General features: G+C 41.2%; 1 protein-coding gene across 2 annotated transcripts in view; it reads right to left on the bottom strand.

Annotated features, from left to right (window-relative positions):
• The window catches only part of LOC116313558 (leucine-rich repeat transmembrane neuronal protein 4), a 52,122-nt gene extending 31,447 nt beyond the window's left edge, over positions 1-20,675 (bottom strand). The window contains exons 1-2 of one of the 2 annotated variants that reach the window (XM_031731301.2): positions 20,175-20,675; positions 18,110-19,650 (exon numbers count right to left, since the gene is read on the bottom strand). In XM_031731301.2, coding sequence (XP_031587161.2) covers positions 18,110-19,650; positions 20,175-20,226 — 1,593 coding nt within the window. In that variant the 5' untranslated portion in view covers positions 20,227-20,675. Of the gene's footprint in view, positions 1-18,060; positions 19,651-20,174 lie in introns of both variants that reach the window. The other variant, XM_039620534.1, reaches the window with a different exon arrangement.
• Between the last annotated feature and the right edge of the window lie 678 nt (positions 20,676-21,353).

Genomic DNA, 21,353 nt, shown 5'->3' with positions numbered 1-21,353 from the left:
GTTCAGAATTTCCACAATGAAATGAAAAAAATTTTCTTGACTTTGCAGTCAGATGTGACTGCTGCCATCTCCGCAGCTCTTGATGAGTTATACATTGTCAGTGTGTGTGTGTGACTGTGCTCTGGAGAGAGGCGAAGGCAGCATGAATGCGAATTGTGCATCTCTCTGACATGTGGGTCGACGTGAAGCAGATTGGACTAAATGCTGCTGCTCATAACGATTCATATCAGCAGCCTTGTTCTCAGCTCACTCGAGACATCTAAATTCATGGAGTCTATTTCTCAACTTTTTCAAGCATGTTGTGGCACTGAAATGTCAAGTTAGAACATAAAGAGGTATTTTACAAAATGTAGTGCTGTATGGGCACACTGGAGAAAAGAAAAAAAACCCCATTACCACTAAATTGTACTGTGGGCAAAGAAAAATGTTATGCAGGAAAATAGTTTCCATCACTCCATGATATCCTTAGCAAAACATTTGAGATTGAATTAAGCCGCTTTAATATGGAGGGCTACATTTGTCATTTAAACGTGGTCATTTTTGTTTCATTAGATTTTGGCAGTACACCGCGAAATCAGGTTTGAGTAAAAAGGGACCAAAAAGACAAATGAAAAATGCTGGAAATCTACTGCAACTGAGGGCAGTGTCTGTGCAATACAGTCAAACTATTACAGAGGAGAAAAGCTGTTTGACAGGTGGGTGGAAAGAAAGGGGGGAAAAAAACAAAAAGCCTCAGGAGCAAGAGAAGCGCATGACCTCTCCATTCTGCCACAGCTGTGAGCTCGCACCTCTGTGCTTTATGGAAATAGGGATTGACTAAGATACAAGAGTCACCAAAAACAGGGAGTCTTCAGTAATGTCAAGCATGTACGGGCATGCAGGATCAATACAAAGTCCTGATCTCAAATTGATGAAAACACCCCTCCTCCGGGGTTAAACTCTACAGATCTATCTGTACTAAGGATGCTCTGCAGAACACGTAGCCCTACGCTTTGTTCTTTACTCTGGAGATTGAATCTATTTGCTACATGAGGAGAAGTAAGTCTGTCAGAAGCAACGACTGCCCAAAATCTACTTTTAACTACGGTGGGCCTCATTTTAGCCTTGATGGAGAAGATTCAGTTTTCTTATGGTGAACCCAAACAATGATCTCTCTCTAACTGGAGGACATGTACAATGCCGGACGTGAAACAGCAGCTGCAACTGAATGGAGAATCCAAACAAAGTGTAGCCACAAACACATTTGGGGTTCACTCCGGTAGAATAGCCTAGAAATCGGAGTGCTTTCCAGTGCTGGTATTTTCCAGAGAACAAAGAACGCTGGCTCCAGCAGCGGAGAGAGGCCAGCAAAATATTTCCAAGGCGCTCTGTTCAAAAACATTTCAAAATCACATTATAACCATCATAACATTATAACAGCTGCTGTAATGCTGACCGGTAATAAAATGGTTTGAAAGCGGATCATGCAGCACTGGAAGGCTCTAATTTGTGTTCCATGGTGACACTAGGAGCTCATGAGTAACTCATTGTGAGCAACAATTGAACTGATAAAACAAAATAATTAGAGGAAAATGAGGTGAGCACATAGAGGATTTCCATGCACAGAGGATTTCCATGCACAGAGGATCTCCATGCGGCTGCTTCGCTGACTGGAGCTGATGAAGTATCAAAGTGAACAGAGTAGGATGCACGCTCACGACCATTTTAACAACCTTTGACTGTCTTGATTGATCTGAGTGAATCCACGCGCTCACATGCTGACAGCCATATGTGTTACCATGGTCACCGAATGATTTGTATTAATATATGTATCACTTATAAAGGAGGTTAAGGACACTTCCTGAGCAGTTTATAATCAGCAGCTATTGAATTTATGGTAATGCCACATAGCTGCTGTCATAAAGTCATGTCGATGGCCTGCGTGATATCGGATCAGATACAAACCTCAGTAGGACAGGACTTTCACCCACTTAGATCACAATTTTAGACAAAGCTGTGTCTTATGTTGCTGTTTACTTCTGTTATTATTCATTCTTTTGCTAGAATGTAAAGCCAATTACATGCAATGACTTTACTCACAATCGAGCATTAAAAACATATCAAATGGGAATGTGTACTGTTTCAAGGAAAATATTAGCTTAGTTTGAATTTGATGGAAGCAACAAATCTCAAAAAAAATTGGGCCAGTGCAAAAAAAGGCTGGAAGAGTAAGTAGTACTAAAAAGAATCAGCTGGAGGGACGTTTTGAACTAATTAGGATAATTGGTAACAGGTCAGTAATGTGATTAGAGAATTTAGAGAGAGTCAAAAGTAAAGATGAGCAGACGTTCATCAATTCCCCCAAAATTGTGTCTACACAATTTTGAATTGTGTCTACACAATTTTGAAGATTTTTGAGACACAGTACATAATATCATCAAAAAATCCAGGGAATCTGGAGAAAACTCTATGTGCAAGAGACAAGGCTAAAATTCAGTATTGGATGCCTGTGATCTTCAGGCCCTCGGGGGCACTGCATTAAAAGCAGCATGATCCTGGCATGGAAATCACTGCATGGGCTCAGGAACACTTCCAGAGATCACAGTCTGTGAACATAGTTCACTGTGTCATCTACAAGAGGGCAGGTTAAAGCTCTTTCGTGCAAAGAAGAAGCCGTGTGTGAACATGATCCAGAAATGTCTTCTCTGGGCCAAAGCTCATTTAAAGTGGACTGAGGTAAAGTGGAAACGTGTCCTGTGGTCAGACAAATAGAAATTTGGCTTTTTTTTTTCTTCTTCTTTTTTTTTTGCATAAGATGAACACCACTTCCCCTGCATTAAAGAGGAGAGGGAGCATCCGACTTTTCATCAGTCCTCACTACAAATGCCTGCATCTCTAATGGTATGAAAGTGCACTAGTGCCTATGGAGCTTTAGAGCAACAGATTTACAAACCAGATGGCGTCTTTTTCAGGGAAGACCTTGCATATTTCACCAAGACAATGCTAAAGCTCATACTGCAGCTATTACAGCAGCATGGCTTTGTAGGAGAAGAGTCCGGGTGCTGAACTCACCTACCTGCAGTCCAGACATTTCACCAACTGTAAACATTTGGCACATGATGAAATGAGAAACACAGAAAGCAACATCCAGGACTGCTGAGTACCTAAAGTCCTATATCAGACAAGAATAGGCTGACATGTATGCTACATGATGGCCTCAACTGTTTTCCATTGCTGTCACTTTAAACTTGTATTTAGGAAAGGATTGTGGTTTGGGCTTAAAACACCCCTTCAAAGGCGCAAACAATGGACATCTGGCGATCTTTCAATCTTTTTTTGTCATAATACCACATTTTGAGCCGTCTACCAAAGGAGAAGAGTTAAAGTGAACAAGCAAACAGGTTTTCTGTGCATGGACACAAACTGGCTGTACAGAATCAACTCAACATTTTCAGAAAGTGCACAAGGAGATAACATTGTTCAGCTCTCCTTCTTTAAATTGGCTCATTTGACAAAACTGAATTAGTTCCATTAATTGCATTCAGTTCGTTGGATGATTGGCATAAATGATGGCTTCACTCTAGAAACCAAGTTCCACTGGCTCTCAATATTCTTCCCATAATCTCTCCCATCTACCAACGTTACAACAGAATTGAATTTTTATGTCAATGTGTCGTTCTCAAGTTAATTTGATTGCTGAATATATTGGCATGGAAAAACTGGCTCATCTCCAAGGAAACTGGCTAATTACGCTTTTTCCCAGTTTATTGCCTTGATTTTGTTTTCCAGCACATGGCCGTGCAGTTTCACCCTATATAATTTAAAAGTATAAGTTCTTTCTGTCAGTTTGTCTTCCTACTTTAAGTTTGGCTTGTTTACTTTTCGCTGTATGAGGAAACATGGCTGGGAGAGGATGTTGGTGAAAAAACACAGTACTAAAACATGGAGTAAGGTACCTGGGGAATGTCGAATTGAAAGGAAAGAGATCCAGAAATCAGCTGAGGTCTGTTTAAATTCTGTTCACTCGGAGCACACGTAATCCCAACAGGAATATCTGCCCCACATCCTGCATTGTGTAGACAGCGTTGTTTTTCTTTTCTGTGAATGACCAAAAATTAACTATAATTTTGCCCAGCATGGAGTAAATTTTTATTTTTCGGTTAATGTTTGACTGCTGTCTGCCTACACAAATCCAGAAAGCGTTTTAAATTTAGAGTGCAGAAACAGCCCGCTGATCAGAGTGTATTATATCCCTTTTAGATAAGGCAAGTAAAAATATTCTGCCGGAACAAAGGGTTGACCCATTTGTTTGATTTGAAAAGAAGCATTGGCAGCCAGAGTGAAAACGGAGAGATGAATCCCTCCGCTCCCTCCACCTGTTCACAATACATGTCAAAGCAGATTATACGGCAGCAAATATTTAAACATCTCCATAGCATTTAACATCAATATTACACCGAAATGAAATCTGACACTTGCAACATTTCATTCCTTGAGTCAATTTGCTCCATGTGCTGCAACAGCTGTGCGCTTCGGCAAAATTTCATATGAGTTTGATCAAAAATTTGATAGATTTGTTTAATAAGGCTGGTTCTTGCTCCCCTGCTCTCTACAGACATGCTACGCCCACTCTAGCAGCGTGCCTGTACACCTTATGTAAGAGATGTATCTGTGTGTGTTTATATATATATATATATTTATATATGTGTGGGTCTGAAAAGTGAAGCAAAGCAGAGGTGCTTTAAACTGGCATTCTTTCCCATGGCCAGCAGGAGGTAGCAGTCTATGAGAAAATGGTCCCACTTCATTCATGACCTCAGGAAACACTTTTTCAATGGGTTTTAAAGTCTTACTGAATCCAATGTGATGTTATTTTTGTAAATTAGATTTCCGTTTGGACAGAGGTAGATAATAAAAAGAGTCTGTGGCTAACCTGTGATTGACAAGTTAGCATGCTCTGTCTTTTTATCCTTGGATAGGTCCACCCCTTGCTTGTGAAGTCACGTTTCAAAGAACCAAGACAACAAATGGTTAAAAGTGCTTAATCTAAGGCTTTAGAGCACTATAAAAACACCCCCTAATTGGTTAAATGACATTCCTATTTTTAGTGAAACTTTTATGTTGGGTTGCAGTTAAAATTTGAATTAAAATGCAGATATGCCCTCTCATGATGGCTTACATTAAGTCCAGATACCGTAACTTTTCCTTATGTTTGCATTTAATCAATACTTATTATTAATTTCAGGTTCACCTCCACAGTGTGTCTTTTACCCTGCAGCCCTCCCCTCACCCACAGCCGATAGCAGCAGATAGCCACCCCTCCCTGAGCCTGGTTCTGACGGAGGTTTCTTCCTGTTAAAAGGACGTTTTTCCTTCCCACTGTTACCAAGTGCTTGCTCAAACTGGGTTGTTTGATTTACAATAAAAAGCACCTTGAGGCCACTGCTGTTGTGATTTGACGCTTCAGTAGAAATGTATTTTAATTATTTTGTTTATCTTTTGGACCTACAGGTTCTATGATCTTATTGTAGTACTAATTATTTAACAATTTCTATCTAATAGAATCTATCTTACTTATTTGTACTTAGATATTACTTAGTATGTAGTGTGTGGCAGCTCATGCTTTGCACAGCACACTGAAATGTGCTGTATAAATAAAGTTTGACTTGCTTCTAGGGAGCGTGTCTTCATACCTTAACCCTGCTAATTAATTTTAATGACTCTTGGATCTTGTTCTTTTTTTTGTTTTCACTAACTACTTTCGGATAAAAACTGCGTACACATATACATTAAACGCATCAGTAACTCAGGCGGTAAACACGACAAACCTACCTGCTGAACATCAGCGCAGCCACTGTGAATGTTCTGATATTTATATTTCACTATAAGTGAGGAAGATGGCAGAAGTGTTGCATCATTTTCAGTTTGTGCTGACTGACACACCGTGTCCCATCAGACAGAGTGAGAACATACTGGTATGCTGTAGCTACACGATGAAGAGGTTTTAGTTTCTGGGAAAACACTATTTTTGAGGTAGACGTGAACGTTACATCAAAATTCTACTGAGCAGAAAATGATAAAAGAAACTGTAGTGTCACTCTACAGAGAAGCGTGGAGATACAAATTGCAGTCCAACAACTTAGAAGGGCAAGCACTAATGTGCCTAGTCAACATTTCATCATTTCATTCTCTTTTAAATATCACTTTCAAATTCTTTTCAAGGGAATCAAAGTGACACAGTAGGCAGAACTACAGCGTCTCCGTCAAACTGTCTTAATAGCTCTAATTAAATGAATCATAATAAAATGAAGGGCTAAACACGCAGTAACTGCTTCAAGCTGCGATGAAAAATTAACGTGGCTGCTGTGACCATAAAACGGCATAAAATGTTATGTCTAATATTTTCATGTTATATTATTCATTCTGTCTGCGGTGCCCGACTTTTCATAAAGTGCTAGATAAGCTGTCAAATCCTATTAAAGCAGAAGTGTCGCTGACTGAGTGAGGAGAAGCTTAAACTGAGGGAATCCAGGGCGTGTGATTGCTGATTGATAGATACGCCATGATAATAGGACACTCGATATGGGATTCAGATTTTTTGAGAAGTTATTAGAAGTTTACTGATATGTGCAAATACTTTCTTTTTCTTTGAAAAGAGACATTGATCTGGACTCCTTGGGAATTCAAGTAGTTCTTTTGTTCCTCAACTCTGACTCAGACTGAAGACTTAATGGAAAAATCCACCCTTGGATAGACTTACACTGATATGTATCATCAATCTGTAATGTTTTGTGGATGCCAGAAGCGCAGATCTGATGTAAATTGTCTTTCGGGTACTGAACTTCCCTCAAATTGCCACATCTGCTTTGACATCAGCTAGTGATTTCCTGCATTTCCCTGTATGCCTTTTGACGAGCGCCAGGGAGTTGAGGGTCAGGTTGCTTGATTCAGCTGCAGTAGGTAGGTGGAGAGTAAAAATAAAATAATAAAAAAACAAGACATGACTTGTCATGAGGCTGCATTGCATTGTGGTCTATTGAGGCGGCTGTCAACTGGAGAAATTGGTTTCTCTGCTTCTTCTAAAATGAATTTCTCTTTTATGATGGATTGTTGAATGCCTGTGTAAAATTGTGGGCCAATCTTTCACAGTGTCTGACACCAAAACTAGATGTACCCCCCTGGAGTTATAGCAATGTGGAAACGTTGAAGCACATGAAAGAGTTCAAACAAAATGAGTCCTGGAAAGAAAAGTACATTCCTCAATACCGGAGCATTACACCTACTTTAGGAAGTAAATCCTTCAAGGCGTTTGTATTAATTGCTCAGATAAGGCTGAAAAGAGACACAGCCTTCGGTTTATTAGGCTGGCCTTGCAAGAAAAATGATTGTCCTCTGATGAAACACCGGAGCATGACTACAGCCGAGGCACCAAAACAACAACGCGCTACTGATCGGTGCTGTTAATAGACACAGGATTACAACTGATTTATGCTGAGAGTAAATGTGCAAATGGTGTGCGAAGAGGTTTGCCGGATCATGAAGCATGTAAGCAGCTAGTGGATGGGACTGATAACATTAGAAGAAACAAATACTAGGTAAATTACTGAAATGCTTTAGCTTCGTTTTGCTAGCAAAAGCTGACATCTAACAAGCTAAGCTAAGATGGCGAGCATAGTAAACACTTTAACGCACAGTTAGACTCAAATTGACTAAGAAATCAATTTTAACTACAGCAGATAATGCTACACCTCATAATAAACCCAGCTAGCTGAACTATGTTGACCACATCCAGATGAAATTGACCGTGTCAGAACAAAGACACTCGGACGGAGCGCCTGATTAAGTAATTTTTCAGACACAGAGATGTTTTTGCGGAGGATTTATCTGCTACACCTGTACCGAATATGAATCAATAGACAGCAGCCAGTTAGCACTCTTACAATGACAGAACTGGACAGTATGAATCCTTCCTGGTACCTGTAAATGGTAAATGGACTGGTTGTTATAAAGCGCTTTTCTACTCCAACTGAGCACTCAAAGTGCTTTTAAACAACTTGCCTCATTCACCCGTTCATACTAGCACTTTTTTTTTCTATGTAAGTGCTTTCTATGTAACATTCACACCATTGGAGAGAGCAACTTGAGGTTAGTGTCTTGCCCAATTAGTAGGTGACCTGCTCTACCTCCTGAGCCACAGCCTCCTCAGGATGAAAGTCTGGAATGGCTGTACAGTGAAGCAAGCCGTCTAATCCAGAGCTGTGCCATTTTATTCAACATCATGATATCACAGCAAAGGTGAACTTTTATCTTGTGGATAGAAAATGCCTTTTTTTTATCCTGTTTGATATTTGATGAAAAATGATTTCACAATTAGCATATTTTGTAGACAAAAACATCGTTTCGTTGGGTCACAGTGACCTTTCACCACCCAATTCTAAACAGATCACCCTCGAGTCCAACAGAACGTTTGTTCCAAATTCAAAGAAACCCTCAAGGTGTTCAAGAGAATGACACAGACGGATGAGCCACAAATGCAATGCCTCAGCTGTAGCCAGCAAGGAAGCGTAAAGAATAACCCAGCACACAACACTCAATGACAGAAGGACACAGCTCGGGCTTTATGCGTGGGGTACAAGTGAAGTACAAAAAAAGCAACAACAAAAAAAAAAAACAAAGGAAATGACAAATTATGTTATTCTGTCAGTAAGACTTTAGCTGAGAAAGAGCTTTGTTCACAAGAAATTGACTCTGCTGTTATTTTATTACAGGGATTTGTTATTTTGGGTAGGTAAGGTAGCAACACAGTGGCACACAAGATACTGTATCTTAGAGAAACACACACAAAAACACACAGTAGGCTGTATATTAGAACATGTATGGCAGCATCCACTATGTAACAGCATAAATTTAACACAAAAATCGTGAAGAATTAAAAAAAAGAATGTGAAATTGTTTATTTGAAACATTCATTTGGTCAATAACAGCATGAGCGTTAAAAAAAGACAAAGTACATTAAATTGATATAAGAGGCGCGGCCTTAGGGAGCATCAACAGGAGCCTGCTTCCTCCTCCGCCACCCACCAACTCTTCACACAGACTGATCTTTCACCTTTTTCCTGCCCTGCAGGTTTTGCTGTTGAAGAATTTTAATCAGAGTTGCAATAATGGATTTTTTCTTTCCAGAGAAGAGAGGGGAAATATGTTAGAAATGATGCTAAGATTTAGTAATATTCTTTTTCCAACCAATTACTCGTTTATATTTTGGGCTCCCCCTTGAATCTCAAAAGCAGAGGAGGAGGCGCGAGATCCTCTGCCTCCATGGAAAGAGGCTCCTCTGATCAAAACATACTTCTAATTAATCACTACTGAATGAAAAAAATGGCCTTGAACAAAAAGAAAAAAAAACAGCAGAGAAGTTTAATATCGCATTAAATATTCATCATGGTTTGTGAGTGGCTCCAGGAGGCGAGGACCACTGGAGATTGTGTGATGGGGAGGGATGAATTAGTCTGACTTATCTCTGTGGTCTTTTCATTTACTCCCAAATTAGTTTGTGCAAAAAAGGGGGCTTCTAATTCCATTTCAAAACTTCCCATTCTTTGTTTCATTACAACATACGGCTCAGTCATGCCAAAGTAGTACAAAATCAACCGATTTGCTCACACAAGACATTTGATCTTGGGGTGAAATGAAGGACTAGGTTATCGTGTAATATCAAGTGCATATCACAATTAATGATGTTGTCAATTAACGCCGGCCTCAGTTAAAAATGAAGGTGTGAAGGTCAACAAAACGATGGCTTTCATTTAGTTTTCCTCGGTGCGGGCTCAGCGGAGACTCCCACTTCTCTGGCTTTAAAGCTTTTGCAGGAATCTTTAATGATTAGCCAGAGACACAAACAGCAGTTCGTCGCATGTGTTCTGTAAATAAGTACATCTAACCCAGAGTGAAATTCAATATTGTCTGTGTTGGAGCGTGGAGGAGGAACATCATATTTTCCGGTTGTGCCAGATTAAGCTATTAGCTGGCTGAGACATGTGCTATTAGCACATCATAATGAGAGTAATAAAATCACGAAAACATCAATCGGATGAAAGAAGAGATGCTAAGATTAATTATGAAACAACACAACTGCCGTATTCATTTTAACAGTCCATGTTAGATTACAAGCTATTATTACACAGATCTCACGTTGCCTCGGCTTGCTGCTAAGTATTCTTCTTTTTTTTTGTAATGTATTCCACCTCCTCACCCGAGCAGACATCACACCTCCAAGAGGAACATCTGTCAAAAGTCTGAATCATACATATCGCAGAGTATTTTTTTTTATGAGGAGATCTCACCCCACACACACAGCAGCCTGAGAGGTGCTTTACTAAAGATAAGTCTGAGGTCTGATTATGTGCATTTTTGCTAATGAATCCCACTGCAACATTTTAACTCAGCTTGAAATCACAACCTTGACTGGAACGAGGTGGGATACGCTGCATCTATTCAGCTATGTGTGCTTCAGATTTAATTTTGTACGGGCATATTTGAGGCTGGTATGAAGTCTCTAAGTAAATGCAGAATGAGGTACGTTTACAGCTAACAGTGAAGTAAGATCGGGTTCATTTGAGAAATGCTTTTAACGTTTTAGGCAGATGTTAGTTTTGATGATGGCTTGGTTCAGCATAAACACTGAGTATTATTTGATGGGACTCTACGTTTGTTAAGCAACCAGAGTTTGGAAATATATATATGTAAATATATAGTCTGGTATAGTCTTTTTAGCAAAAGAAAAATTAAAAATGATCTGTATTTACTTTGTTTCATTTATAGAGATCTGACACCTTATCTTCTTTGGTATAATGATTGTAGTGTATTGGTGTATTGGGCCCGGTAGCGCCAGTGTCCGGCAGCCTCGCCTCTGTCAGTGCGCCCCAGGGCAGCTGTGGCTACAATGTAGCTTGCCATTGCCAGTGTGTGAATGTGTGTGTGAATGTGTGTGTGAATGGGTGAATGACTGAATGTAGTGTAAAGCACTTTGGGGTCCTTAGGGACTGAGTAAAGCGCTATACAAATGCAGGCCATTTACCATTTACCATTTATATAAGTCTGTATGTACTCTCTCCTTAACAGGTGGGCCAATCTGGACAAAAGTTTGCACAAACATCATCATACATAGATTATTTACCATTATTAACATCTACATTTTCATCTATATTATAAATTTTTGGATTTTTTAGATATCTACATTGTAGAAACAAACAGAAAACATCAAATACATGAAGCAAGATATATGAAATTATATCACAAAGAAAAAATTGATCAATAACTCTAAATATTTTTTATATTTTAGATTCACAGCTGTGCCTTGTCAGGGTTCATTTGTGGACTTTCTTAATGGTTGGGACCATCGGTTGTGTTGTGCAGAAGTCAGGTTGGTACACAGCTGACAGCCCTATTTGACAACTGTTAGAATTCCTATTATGGCAAGAACCAATCAGCTAAGTAAAGAGAAACGAGAGTCCATCATTACTTTAAGGACTGAAGGTCAGTCAGTCTAAAACTTTGAATGTGTTCCCAAGTGCAGTTGCAAAAACCATCAAGCACTAAGACGAAACTGACTCACATGAGGACTGCCCCAGGAAAGGAAGTCTAAGAGTCACCTCCGCTGCTGAGGATAAATTCATCCGAGTCAACAGCCTCAGAAATCACAAGTTAACAGCGCCTCAGATTAGAGCCCAGATAAATGCCACACAGAGTTCCCTGTGTGAATAAGGCCTTTATGGTCAAATAGCTGCTAAGAAACCACAACTAAGTAAAAGCAACAAGCAGAAGAGATTTGTTTGGGCCAAAAAACACCCAATCGAGATGGTTTGGGATGAGATGGACCGCAGAGTGAAGGCAAAAGGGGCAACAAGTGCTCAGCATCTCTGGGAACTCCTTCAACACTGTTGGAAAACCATTTCAACTCACTACCTCATGATGCTCATCGAGAGAATGGCAAGAGTGAGCAAACCGTAATCAAAGCAAAGGGTGGCTATTTTGAAGAATAAAAATATAAAACATGTTTTCAGTTAGTTCACACTTTTTTGTTTCCAATATAATTCCATATGTGCTCATTCATAGTTGTGACGCCTTCAGTGAGAATCTACAATGTAAATAGTCACGAAAATAAAGAAAAACCATTAAATGAGAAGGTTTGGTTGATCTGGAATAGCGCTGACTAGTACTTTATATTACTGTAACTTTTATTGTTTACTGATTACTGTTACTGTAATCACATTATATTTTCGTAACACAGTAATGTAATGCATTGCACAGCAGCCAGAGCCTGACCTTCAGCAGGTAACAAAGGCAGTGAGGGGCAGTCGAGCTCGTAGGATTGAAGCCTCCATTTCTACCTGTGCATGTTCCTATAGTAGAATGTCAGTGGAGCGCTCTTTAAAGTCTCTCTTTGAGCTGGTTTTCAACTTTTCTTTGTGTTGTCGGCTTTGTGTTCAAACACTGAAACATTAAAAGAAAGGTCGTATGTATGTCCTCATTAGAGAAGAGATTTGTGTCAGTGTGTGGGACTGTAGCCTAAGGGTTATATTGTTAACTAGTGATTATGTGACAGTGTATTTCAGACCATCTTATGGAGTAACATGAAAGTAAAGTAATGAGAAGTGTAACACATTACTTTCGCCAGGGAGTAATTAAGTAAGGTAAAGCATTACCATTTAAGAAAAAACACTGGTGTTCAGTTCCAGCTTGATTTTAGGAGACTATTAAATGTAACAAAGATTAAAAGCCACTGTACCCTTTTTCATCCTGAGCTCACGCTGCACGCTGTCCTAACAGCCTTCAATAATAAAGTAGGGCTGCCTGTACGCAGCCTGAAAGGGTAGAAGCATGATAGAGAAAGTCTGCATCTGCTTGCTAACCTTATTGCTTTAAGCACAGCGAAACTACAAGTGACTCAGACTATGACAGAAACAATGTGAAAATGAAAGTGTATGCAGCGGTACCATTCATATTATGAAGCTCCCTGATGTCAAGCATAAAACATGAAAATATTTAAACATGAAAATATTTGTATTCTGTTGTGTTTCAATGCAATTAATTTGCCTTATCTTAGCAACAAAAATTTTTCATTTTTTTTAAAACCCTATGTATTTCTATAGAATTATATGTAATTCTATTCCTTATATGCGCAGCAAATAAACATGCAATGTGTACATGTATACAGAATTAAAATGCAACACCTCAAATCTGCTTAATATTCTTGATCATACACAGAAGTCTTTCTTTCTTTCTTTTTTTAACATCACCACAGGCCACTGAAAAATGATGTTGTATAATAGCCATTACAGCCAATTCACTTAATAGTCTGTTTCTTACTGCATTTTGCTGCAGTTGAGTTTTAATGGAGTTGACTGGAGCCCATTTTTCACGAAATCATCAGGTATGATAAAAGCGAAGTAGTGTACTTCTGTGTGTCCATGGATCATTGCCACCCAGTCTTGCAGGTACAGTAATTTTCAATTCTACCAAACAAGAAGACAACTGAGCAAAATAAAAATTAATGGCATAAAGAGCCTTTTTTTAAGGAAAAGGAAAAAAAACAAAGACATTTCATTTGCTATACTGCACATGCCTTATTTTTCATAGTGTTGTGTTGTCTATCGTGTGAGAGGTTTAGATCAGTGTGCACAGTCGGGTGTGCACTCACTGATGTAAACCCTCAAAGTTCTTTATCCTTTAGGATTATAATAATGTATGCATTGATTACTCATTAAATATGCCCTGATCTTCATCTAAATCACAATTATAAACAAACACAATTTGACTAAACTAATAACACACAAAATCAAAGTCTTTAAGGAACACGTTCGGGAATAATTCGCTGGAAACAATAAGTAACCTCAGTATTAATGACTCCTCTACTTCCATTAAGGAGATTGGATTTGAAGTGTGGGTTGTGGAGGTTCCTATCTCTAAAAATATGACCATACGAAGACTGCTTACTGACAAAGTCTGCTCTGAAGACAGACTGGTTGGTGTGAGCCGTTCCTCGATCACAACAACTTTCACCGGATCTTAGAAGAAGCATTATAAAGATGCATGAAGCCGTTAAAAGGTTACAAAACCAATTCTAAAGACCTGGGTGGTCATCAATCCACAGACAGACAAATTGTCTAGATAATGGAGGAAAGTCAGGACTTTTTCGGCTCTCGCTAAGGGTCCTGCAAAGATCACAGCAAGAGCACAACATGCAATCCTGAAAGATGTGAAAAGGGATCTAAGGTTAAAAGCAAAGCACCTGCAGAATTGTTTACAAGTGGCAAGGTCTTTATTCATGTGTCCACTATAGGAAAAACACCGAATAAGAATGAAACACACCACAGAATGAAACCACTGATCTACAAAGCTGTAGTTTCTTACACAACACTTTGTTGTGTGGACACAAAAGTTGAAACTTTTTTTGGCTGCATGTGTGATTGTATGAACTGTGAAGCACGGTGGAGGGAGCATCATGGTTTGGGGCTATCGAATCATTAAAGGATCAACAAAATTAAGGATTTTTAAAGAAGACGCTGTAAAATTAAGACGCTGTGTCCCCAAGTATGCATGACTTGAATTGGGCCGTGTAATCAGATCAACTGAAACAGTTTTTAAAACAGGTGGAATCACCCAACGTCCTCCTCACTGTGCTTCAACTCTCATCAGCATCAATCACAAAGGTCTGATGGAACTTGTTGTTATTGCTAAATAAACCTCTGCACGCTCACTTTTTCACCCGACACTGTAGAGGATTTTTCAGTGTGTTCAATAAAGACAGGAAAAGCGTTCCAGTCATATTAGTTAAGTAGTCAAATTTTGTTTGTCTGTAACTGTGACTTAGATGAAGTGAACACCATATTTCATGACTAATCAATGCAGGAATCCAAAGGATTTCTTGCACCTGTAGTTTGCTAAGTGATGTGTTAAAAAAATGACACATACTTTTTTTTTTTTACTGGTCCATTTTACTGATGTCTCTAGCCTTTATTTGGAAACAAATACCAAAGACTGTCAAAACTCTCTTCACTTGACGGCAGCCAGCCGTCTGTGCATTTACGCAGAGATGAAGTGCAAGCTGCCATCTTGGCAAGTAGAGACAGTGTATGTTTATCATCCATCATGCTTGATACTTATTTCTGACATTTCGAAGGCCGGGCTCGTATTATGGCGCCCACAAATTAAACAAATGTTTGCTGAACAAAATGCGCCCCCAGATACAGAGTTCGTCCCAGGAAAACACTGATTAGGTCCACAGGAGCCATTAGTTTTTAATATAACCAGGAGGGGGACACTCTAACTGGAAAAAAGAACAACTTCATGCATGAATGAAGCTTGTGCTGGCCTCGAACGCATCCGAATGTTGACAAACCCTGCCAGCTGGAAAATGAGTTGATTTTTAAAGTTATTATTTAAGCTTGTCTTTTGGACAACAGCGGTGTCAGTCCGTCGCACCGGCAAGTTCTTTCTCCTCACTTCGCTCGCCTTTTTCACAGGCCACCTTAATTATCTCTGAGCAGGATCTCCTCACCTTATTAATGCTTGCAGATTCCACCCTAGTACAAGAATTGCCTTTGGCTGAGACGGTGGGATTCTCACCATAATATTTTCTGAAATAACTTTGCAGGGGATTATCTGTGGGTGGACAGCTACCACTGCAGCTGCTCTATGAGCTCAGAAGTGGATAGCATACAAGGAAGAGAGAGGGTTTTTATTTTTTTTAAATTTTAAATAATGTGCCACAGGAAGACCACAGAATCGCACAGTTCAAAGTGTTCATCAAAATTCACAGCCTGCGAGTTCAGTTCGCAGTGTCGAAGCCAACCTGCTGAGCTGTGCTGGAGTAAATCTATAGAAACAAATTAACTCCACGTCTGTTGGTCTGGGCATGTGCAGAAGATAACAGGCTTCAATTACAAAGCTCTTTCTCCTAATTGAAAATGCAGCTAATAGCTTAAGTGCTTGCTATCTGGAATAGCTAAAATAATGTGCGGGGAGTGCAGCGGATTCTGGCGTTTACAATACGCTCCTGAGAAGAAGGTTTGAGTCCTCGGGCAGCCTTTTACAGCATCTCTCCCACCTTCATCTCGCTTGCCACTTTGCACTCTGTGCCTCTCAATATAAACTGAAAAAAGACTTCTCGTGTGTCAGAAGAGACTTTGCCTGTATTGTGATGCAAATAGCCCATGACACTATTGATGAGCACGATGGCAGCAGCGTTCATAGCTAACGCACACGATGATCTAGTGGACACATTTTCACAGCAACTTAAACAAGCACGACAAACCTGCAGGTGGTTTCACAGGTGTCCGGCTCTAGCATGTGTTCTTACATTGCATGGCAGTGTTTGGCATGATATGTAACACGCACAGAGGAAACAAAAAAAATGGAAGAGAAAAAAAATCCCATTACATTTTTAACAACTCATGCTGCTCCCTTGAGCTGTAGAGGGCAAGGAATAACAAAGCTGAGGGAAGTCTCGGCTCCTTACCTCTGATGGGCTATTAGTTATTCCAGCTAGCAGAAGCCCCATTAGGTCTGCCATTTAATGCTCCCACGCCACATTCGCACATGAAAGCTACAAGATTGATAAGCCGACCATCTCACCTCCAGCTTCCCTTGCGCTTGAGAAATGCTCTGCCACAGATAATCTGACAAAGAGCTGATTTAGCTACCCGCGCACCTGGTATTAAGTGACATTTCTGAAAACAATGAAACATATTTGTGCGGGCCTTTTTACAGTGACTTGAGTAAAGGGCACAGCAAGAACCTAACTGGTGCTACAGCACAATCCACTGACGTGAAACATCTTATAAAATGCTTTACATGGTGCATGTAGAGTATAGAAAATGAGCTGTGCTGCAGTGAGATAAAACTTTGTCTCCGAGCTGCGCTGACACAGACAATGGAGAAGAAAGATGTCTCCCGTACTAAACAGCATGTCTGGTTATTCTGACAAAAAGGTGCTCGCAAAGATTCCAGCGACTCCACATCTTTCCCAGCAAAACATGTTCTGTTAATCACACTTAACCACACTGCCAAATGAAAAAGAAGAAAAAAGAAAAGCTGCTGGACAAAAGAAGACAGAAACAGAGCATTCGGAGAGAAAACAAAGAATACATGGGCAAAAAAGTGCCTAATTAAACACGAGCAAATTGATTAGCCTTTCTGTCCCGATCCCTTAGTGCCACGCAGGGGCCTCATCCGTCACGTGGAGGAAGTCTGGTTTTAGTGCAAGGATCTTAAAGCCAGTTCCATGAGTAAAAGTTTCACAGGAGTAAACAGTTTCTTTATAGTGCTGAGATTAAACAAAAGTAGCATAATGCAGTCCCCTCCTGCAGCGTTACACAAAAACCGGGGAAAAATGCAAGCCCAAATGCATAATTTATCTTTTATTTGGCTGCAGGCCTTCATAGTGTTCCCCAGCCTGTGGCGACTGTTTGAACTTTGTAAGTTAAACTAATGAGGAAAAAAATCTAAGCACACAATTGCTAAAGGCTAGGGGGGAAAAAAAGCAAAGAAAATGAGATTTACAATCAGCTGGTGTGATTGTAAATATTGGCACACTTCAGACAGTCGCAAACAAACATCAAGACTCACACGATTTGCACGTTTGCCGCTACAGCTGTGGCAGCAAGCACACAGGATAGGAGAGGACCATCTGCACAGTGACTTGATCCAATCGGTTTACACCGGTTCGTTCAGGACGGCGAGCCGTTTTGGATAAATATAAAGTCTGAGAATACACAGATTCATCAATGAGATGTTTTGTGTCAGGAGTGAAAGATGGAGCCACTTTGCGTGTAATGCATCTTACTGTAAGTTACCCATGAGGAGGAGCTGCCGCTGCACTCGCAGCTAATGGGTATCATATTTTAGCAATAATATTGCATGACTCAAAACAACAGCTGGGTAATCGAATGGAACTGAACAAACCCAGCATATTGCAAAACAAGTCACCATGCACTGCCCTTTGCGTCCTTATCCTATTACAGACAGAAGCAGAGGAGAAAACAATTTTTTTTTCACCCTGCAGATCATTAGAAAATTTACCTCTTATGCCTCGCAGTGGAAATGGATTTTTGGAGGGCAACGGTCATACCTCACATTCCCTGGAGCCTGAGATGGTGTATGTGTAAGGTCCTGTCCCATTAACCAGCACATCCATAGTCTCTGAGTGTGAAGGCTTGTAGTCCACATAGTACTCTTGCAGTGGTGAATTAAAGGAGCGCTCGGTCTCCCGTGCCTTTTTCTGGCGCTTCTTAACCGCCGAGCGCTGCTGAAGCTGTTTGATGCTGCTGGGATAGCGCTTCCACGACACATAGATAACCAGCAGAATTATAGCCACAGATAAGAAGAGAGCCACGCTACCGGCTATGATCTTGTGGAAGGACACGTACTCGGTGTCTGGTAATGGGATGGTGGGGGAGGCCTCGGAAGGAGTTGGAGAGGCTGTCCTGTTCCAGGTTAGCTTTTTATCCACTGCAGACTGCGTGGGGAGCGGTTTCAGCTCAGGCTGAAACGCCGTTGTGAGGGGCAATGTCGTTGAGGGGATAGGGGTCGGAGTTGCGGTACAGATGTTGTAGGTCTCCACCACATCTGTAACCTTCTCTCCTTGTGCCTCCTTAGGGCTGGTACATATCATTGTAAACTCCTTGTTACCCTTGAAGGCTTTGAGCCAGGACACCAGAGGGCAAACGTTGGGGTTACAGTACCACAAATTACCGGCCAAACTGATGGTTGTGAGGGAGATCCAAGCATCCACTGTCTGCTGAGAGATGTTAGTGAGCTTGTTGGAGTCCAGGTTGAGAGTCTGAAGGTTGGGCAGGCATTGAAATGTGCTCGGATCCAACACTTGGAGCTCATTTCCTGAGAGGTCCAACTTTTGCAAGGAAGTCCACATCCACGGCAGGCCCTGCGTTAGCAGTTTGATGCGGTTCCACTGCAGATAGAGAGCCCGCAGGTTAGTCAGGCGAGGGAAATGAGCGAAATTTATCTTAGAAAACTGGTTGTGCTCCAAATGGAGCTCGATGAGCTTCAGGAGTCCCGCGAAGGCATTACGTGTGAGGCTTCTCAACCTGTTGTAGCCAATATCGAGGAACTCCAGGTTACGGCAGTCGAGGAAAACGCGCATCGGGACTGTTTTTAGGGAGTTTGACCTCAAGTGTAAACTGAGTAGCTTCCGTAAACCCCAGAACTGATTAGGCTGGAGGACCTGCAGTTTGTTGTAGGAAAGGTCGAGGTTACGCAAATTCGGGACGTCGTGGAAAGTGTTGTTTTTCAGCTGTGTGATCTTATTGGAGCTGAGAATCAGTTCTTTGAGCCTCCTTATCCCGTGGAAAGCCTGGCCATCCACGGCATTGATGTAGTTGTGGTCGAGATAGAGCCAAACTAGTTGACTGAGGCCCGCAAACTGGTGGGCTCTAAGGCTCACCAGGCTGTTATAACGCAGAGACAGGCCCTGTGTGCCGACAGACACGTTGTTTGGCACGTCACGGAAGGCATTGGACTCGCAGTATATTATTTTCCCATCACATCGACAGCTCTGGGGGCAGGGACGCTCACGGATGCCGCTTGGAACAGCAAGCAGCCAGGAGGGCACCACCACTGTGAACACAAGCCATCTGAAAAGCACAAAAAGTCCTGCAGACACACAGGAAAGTGAGAGGTTTATGAGCACAGAACATGTAACACACAGAACATGTAGACTACATGAACTAGAAGGGAATAAAAGAGATGAAAATAGAATGTGCAAAATTTTTGAGTCGAGCAAATAAATATTATCACTATGTTCTGAGACATTTGCTGGGGGGGGGGTAATTTCCTGCCTACTTAATTTGCACTGGAGCATTCATGGCACACCTACACACACACACACACACACACACACACACACACACACACACACACTTATTATCAGCCAAAGTCATGCTCTTGAAAAGGTGATTGATAAACCACACGCATGATGCACAATGTGACAAACAGTTGCTGAGAGAAAAGCCTCCTTTCGGATTCCCCTGCCTGCAGTCATCAGTCATAAACCGCAGGGGGGCACAGACGCCAGCGACACCAGCACTAAGTGAATTGTAGTTAGGCAAACGACAAAAAAGACTGCGCAGGAATGAACCCTTTAAGCACCCTGCGGAACAGATTTTGGCTATACATACCCATATTTGCTCGGTGTCGGCTCTTCCTCTTGCTCAGGGATCTCTGTTGCATGCGTCTCCGGTCCACATGTTTAGACGCACTCGGCGTTTTGCCCAAATAGTTGGACACTTAACCAGGACGCCCGTCTGCGCGGATAAAACGGGCACTTTGCGCCGAAGCCGGATCCGCTCTGCTCGCAATCGCACACCTGTCGGAGATGAGAGCAGCTCCAAAAGGTGTGCATCAGCCTCCCCGTCTGTAGTTTCCTACATTACCGCACAACATCAGCTCGATAACGCATATTTTTTTTCTCCCGAAAGCCCTCGGATGGATGCGCTCAAGCTCGTATCCTCAGAGTGACAGTTTAGCGCCTGTCGTGGGAGGCTATTAAAAAAACACAGTCTAAACACCGAGTCGCCAATTGTTGAATCTAGGTTAAGTGGCAGAGCGAGAGAGACGGGGAGAAAAAACACTGGAAAACGACCAAGTGAAGAAATCTGAGAGGGATAAACTGTGGTCCAAAGCCGATAAGTTGGTTATATCCCGCTTCAGGCGTGGACAGTGGAGAGAGAGGGGGGGGGAAAAAGGCGCAGGCTGCTGTGGATTAGAGCCGTTAACCGTGGCATTAAAAATAAATCAATTGTACAGCAACAGGAATGATGTTGGTGTTAGATTATTACGGAGCTCGCCGGTGCTCGGTTTCAGGACTTGAGATGCCCTCTTCTGGCCGCAGAGTGGCACTCCGCAACCGGAAAAACCTAAAGTAGACTTCATTGTTATCACAAACGCAGCCTGCATATCAATTATAGGCGAGGGAATGGGAAGCCAGTTAGCTTTTTGTGTGGATATTTGTGAAGATGTGCCGCAAGATGTGCGCTCATTAGAATTAAACCCCACCAAATTTAAGATTATAATGAGCGGAGAAATGTTATGTAACTTTAATGCCCTGATTTTCTTTCTCTTTTTTTCGGGCACATATGAATTCTTAAGAGTCACAGGCAAAGGCAGTCATTATACAGCACAGTCCTGTTTAATATTCCATTATCTTTTGCTTGAATATTATTGCTATTTAAGAACCATTTGGCCGCTGGAGGTAGTTAATTTGCGCCTTTATACTACTTAGTTTTCTTTGTCTGTAAGTCTGCACATATTTTGAGGTTCACCACATGTGTTTCTTTCAAGTAGATGATTAAGAAACA

The sequence above is a fragment of the Oreochromis aureus genome, linkage group 12 (assembly GCF_013358895.1).
Source record: "Oreochromis aureus strain Israel breed Guangdong linkage group 12, ZZ_aureus, whole genome shotgun sequence".
Lineage (NCBI taxonomy): Eukaryota > Metazoa > Chordata > Actinopteri > Cichliformes > Cichlidae > Oreochromis > Oreochromis aureus.
The sequence above is the reverse complement of the archived record's forward strand: the minus strand, read 5'-3'. Positions and strand labels throughout refer to the sequence as shown.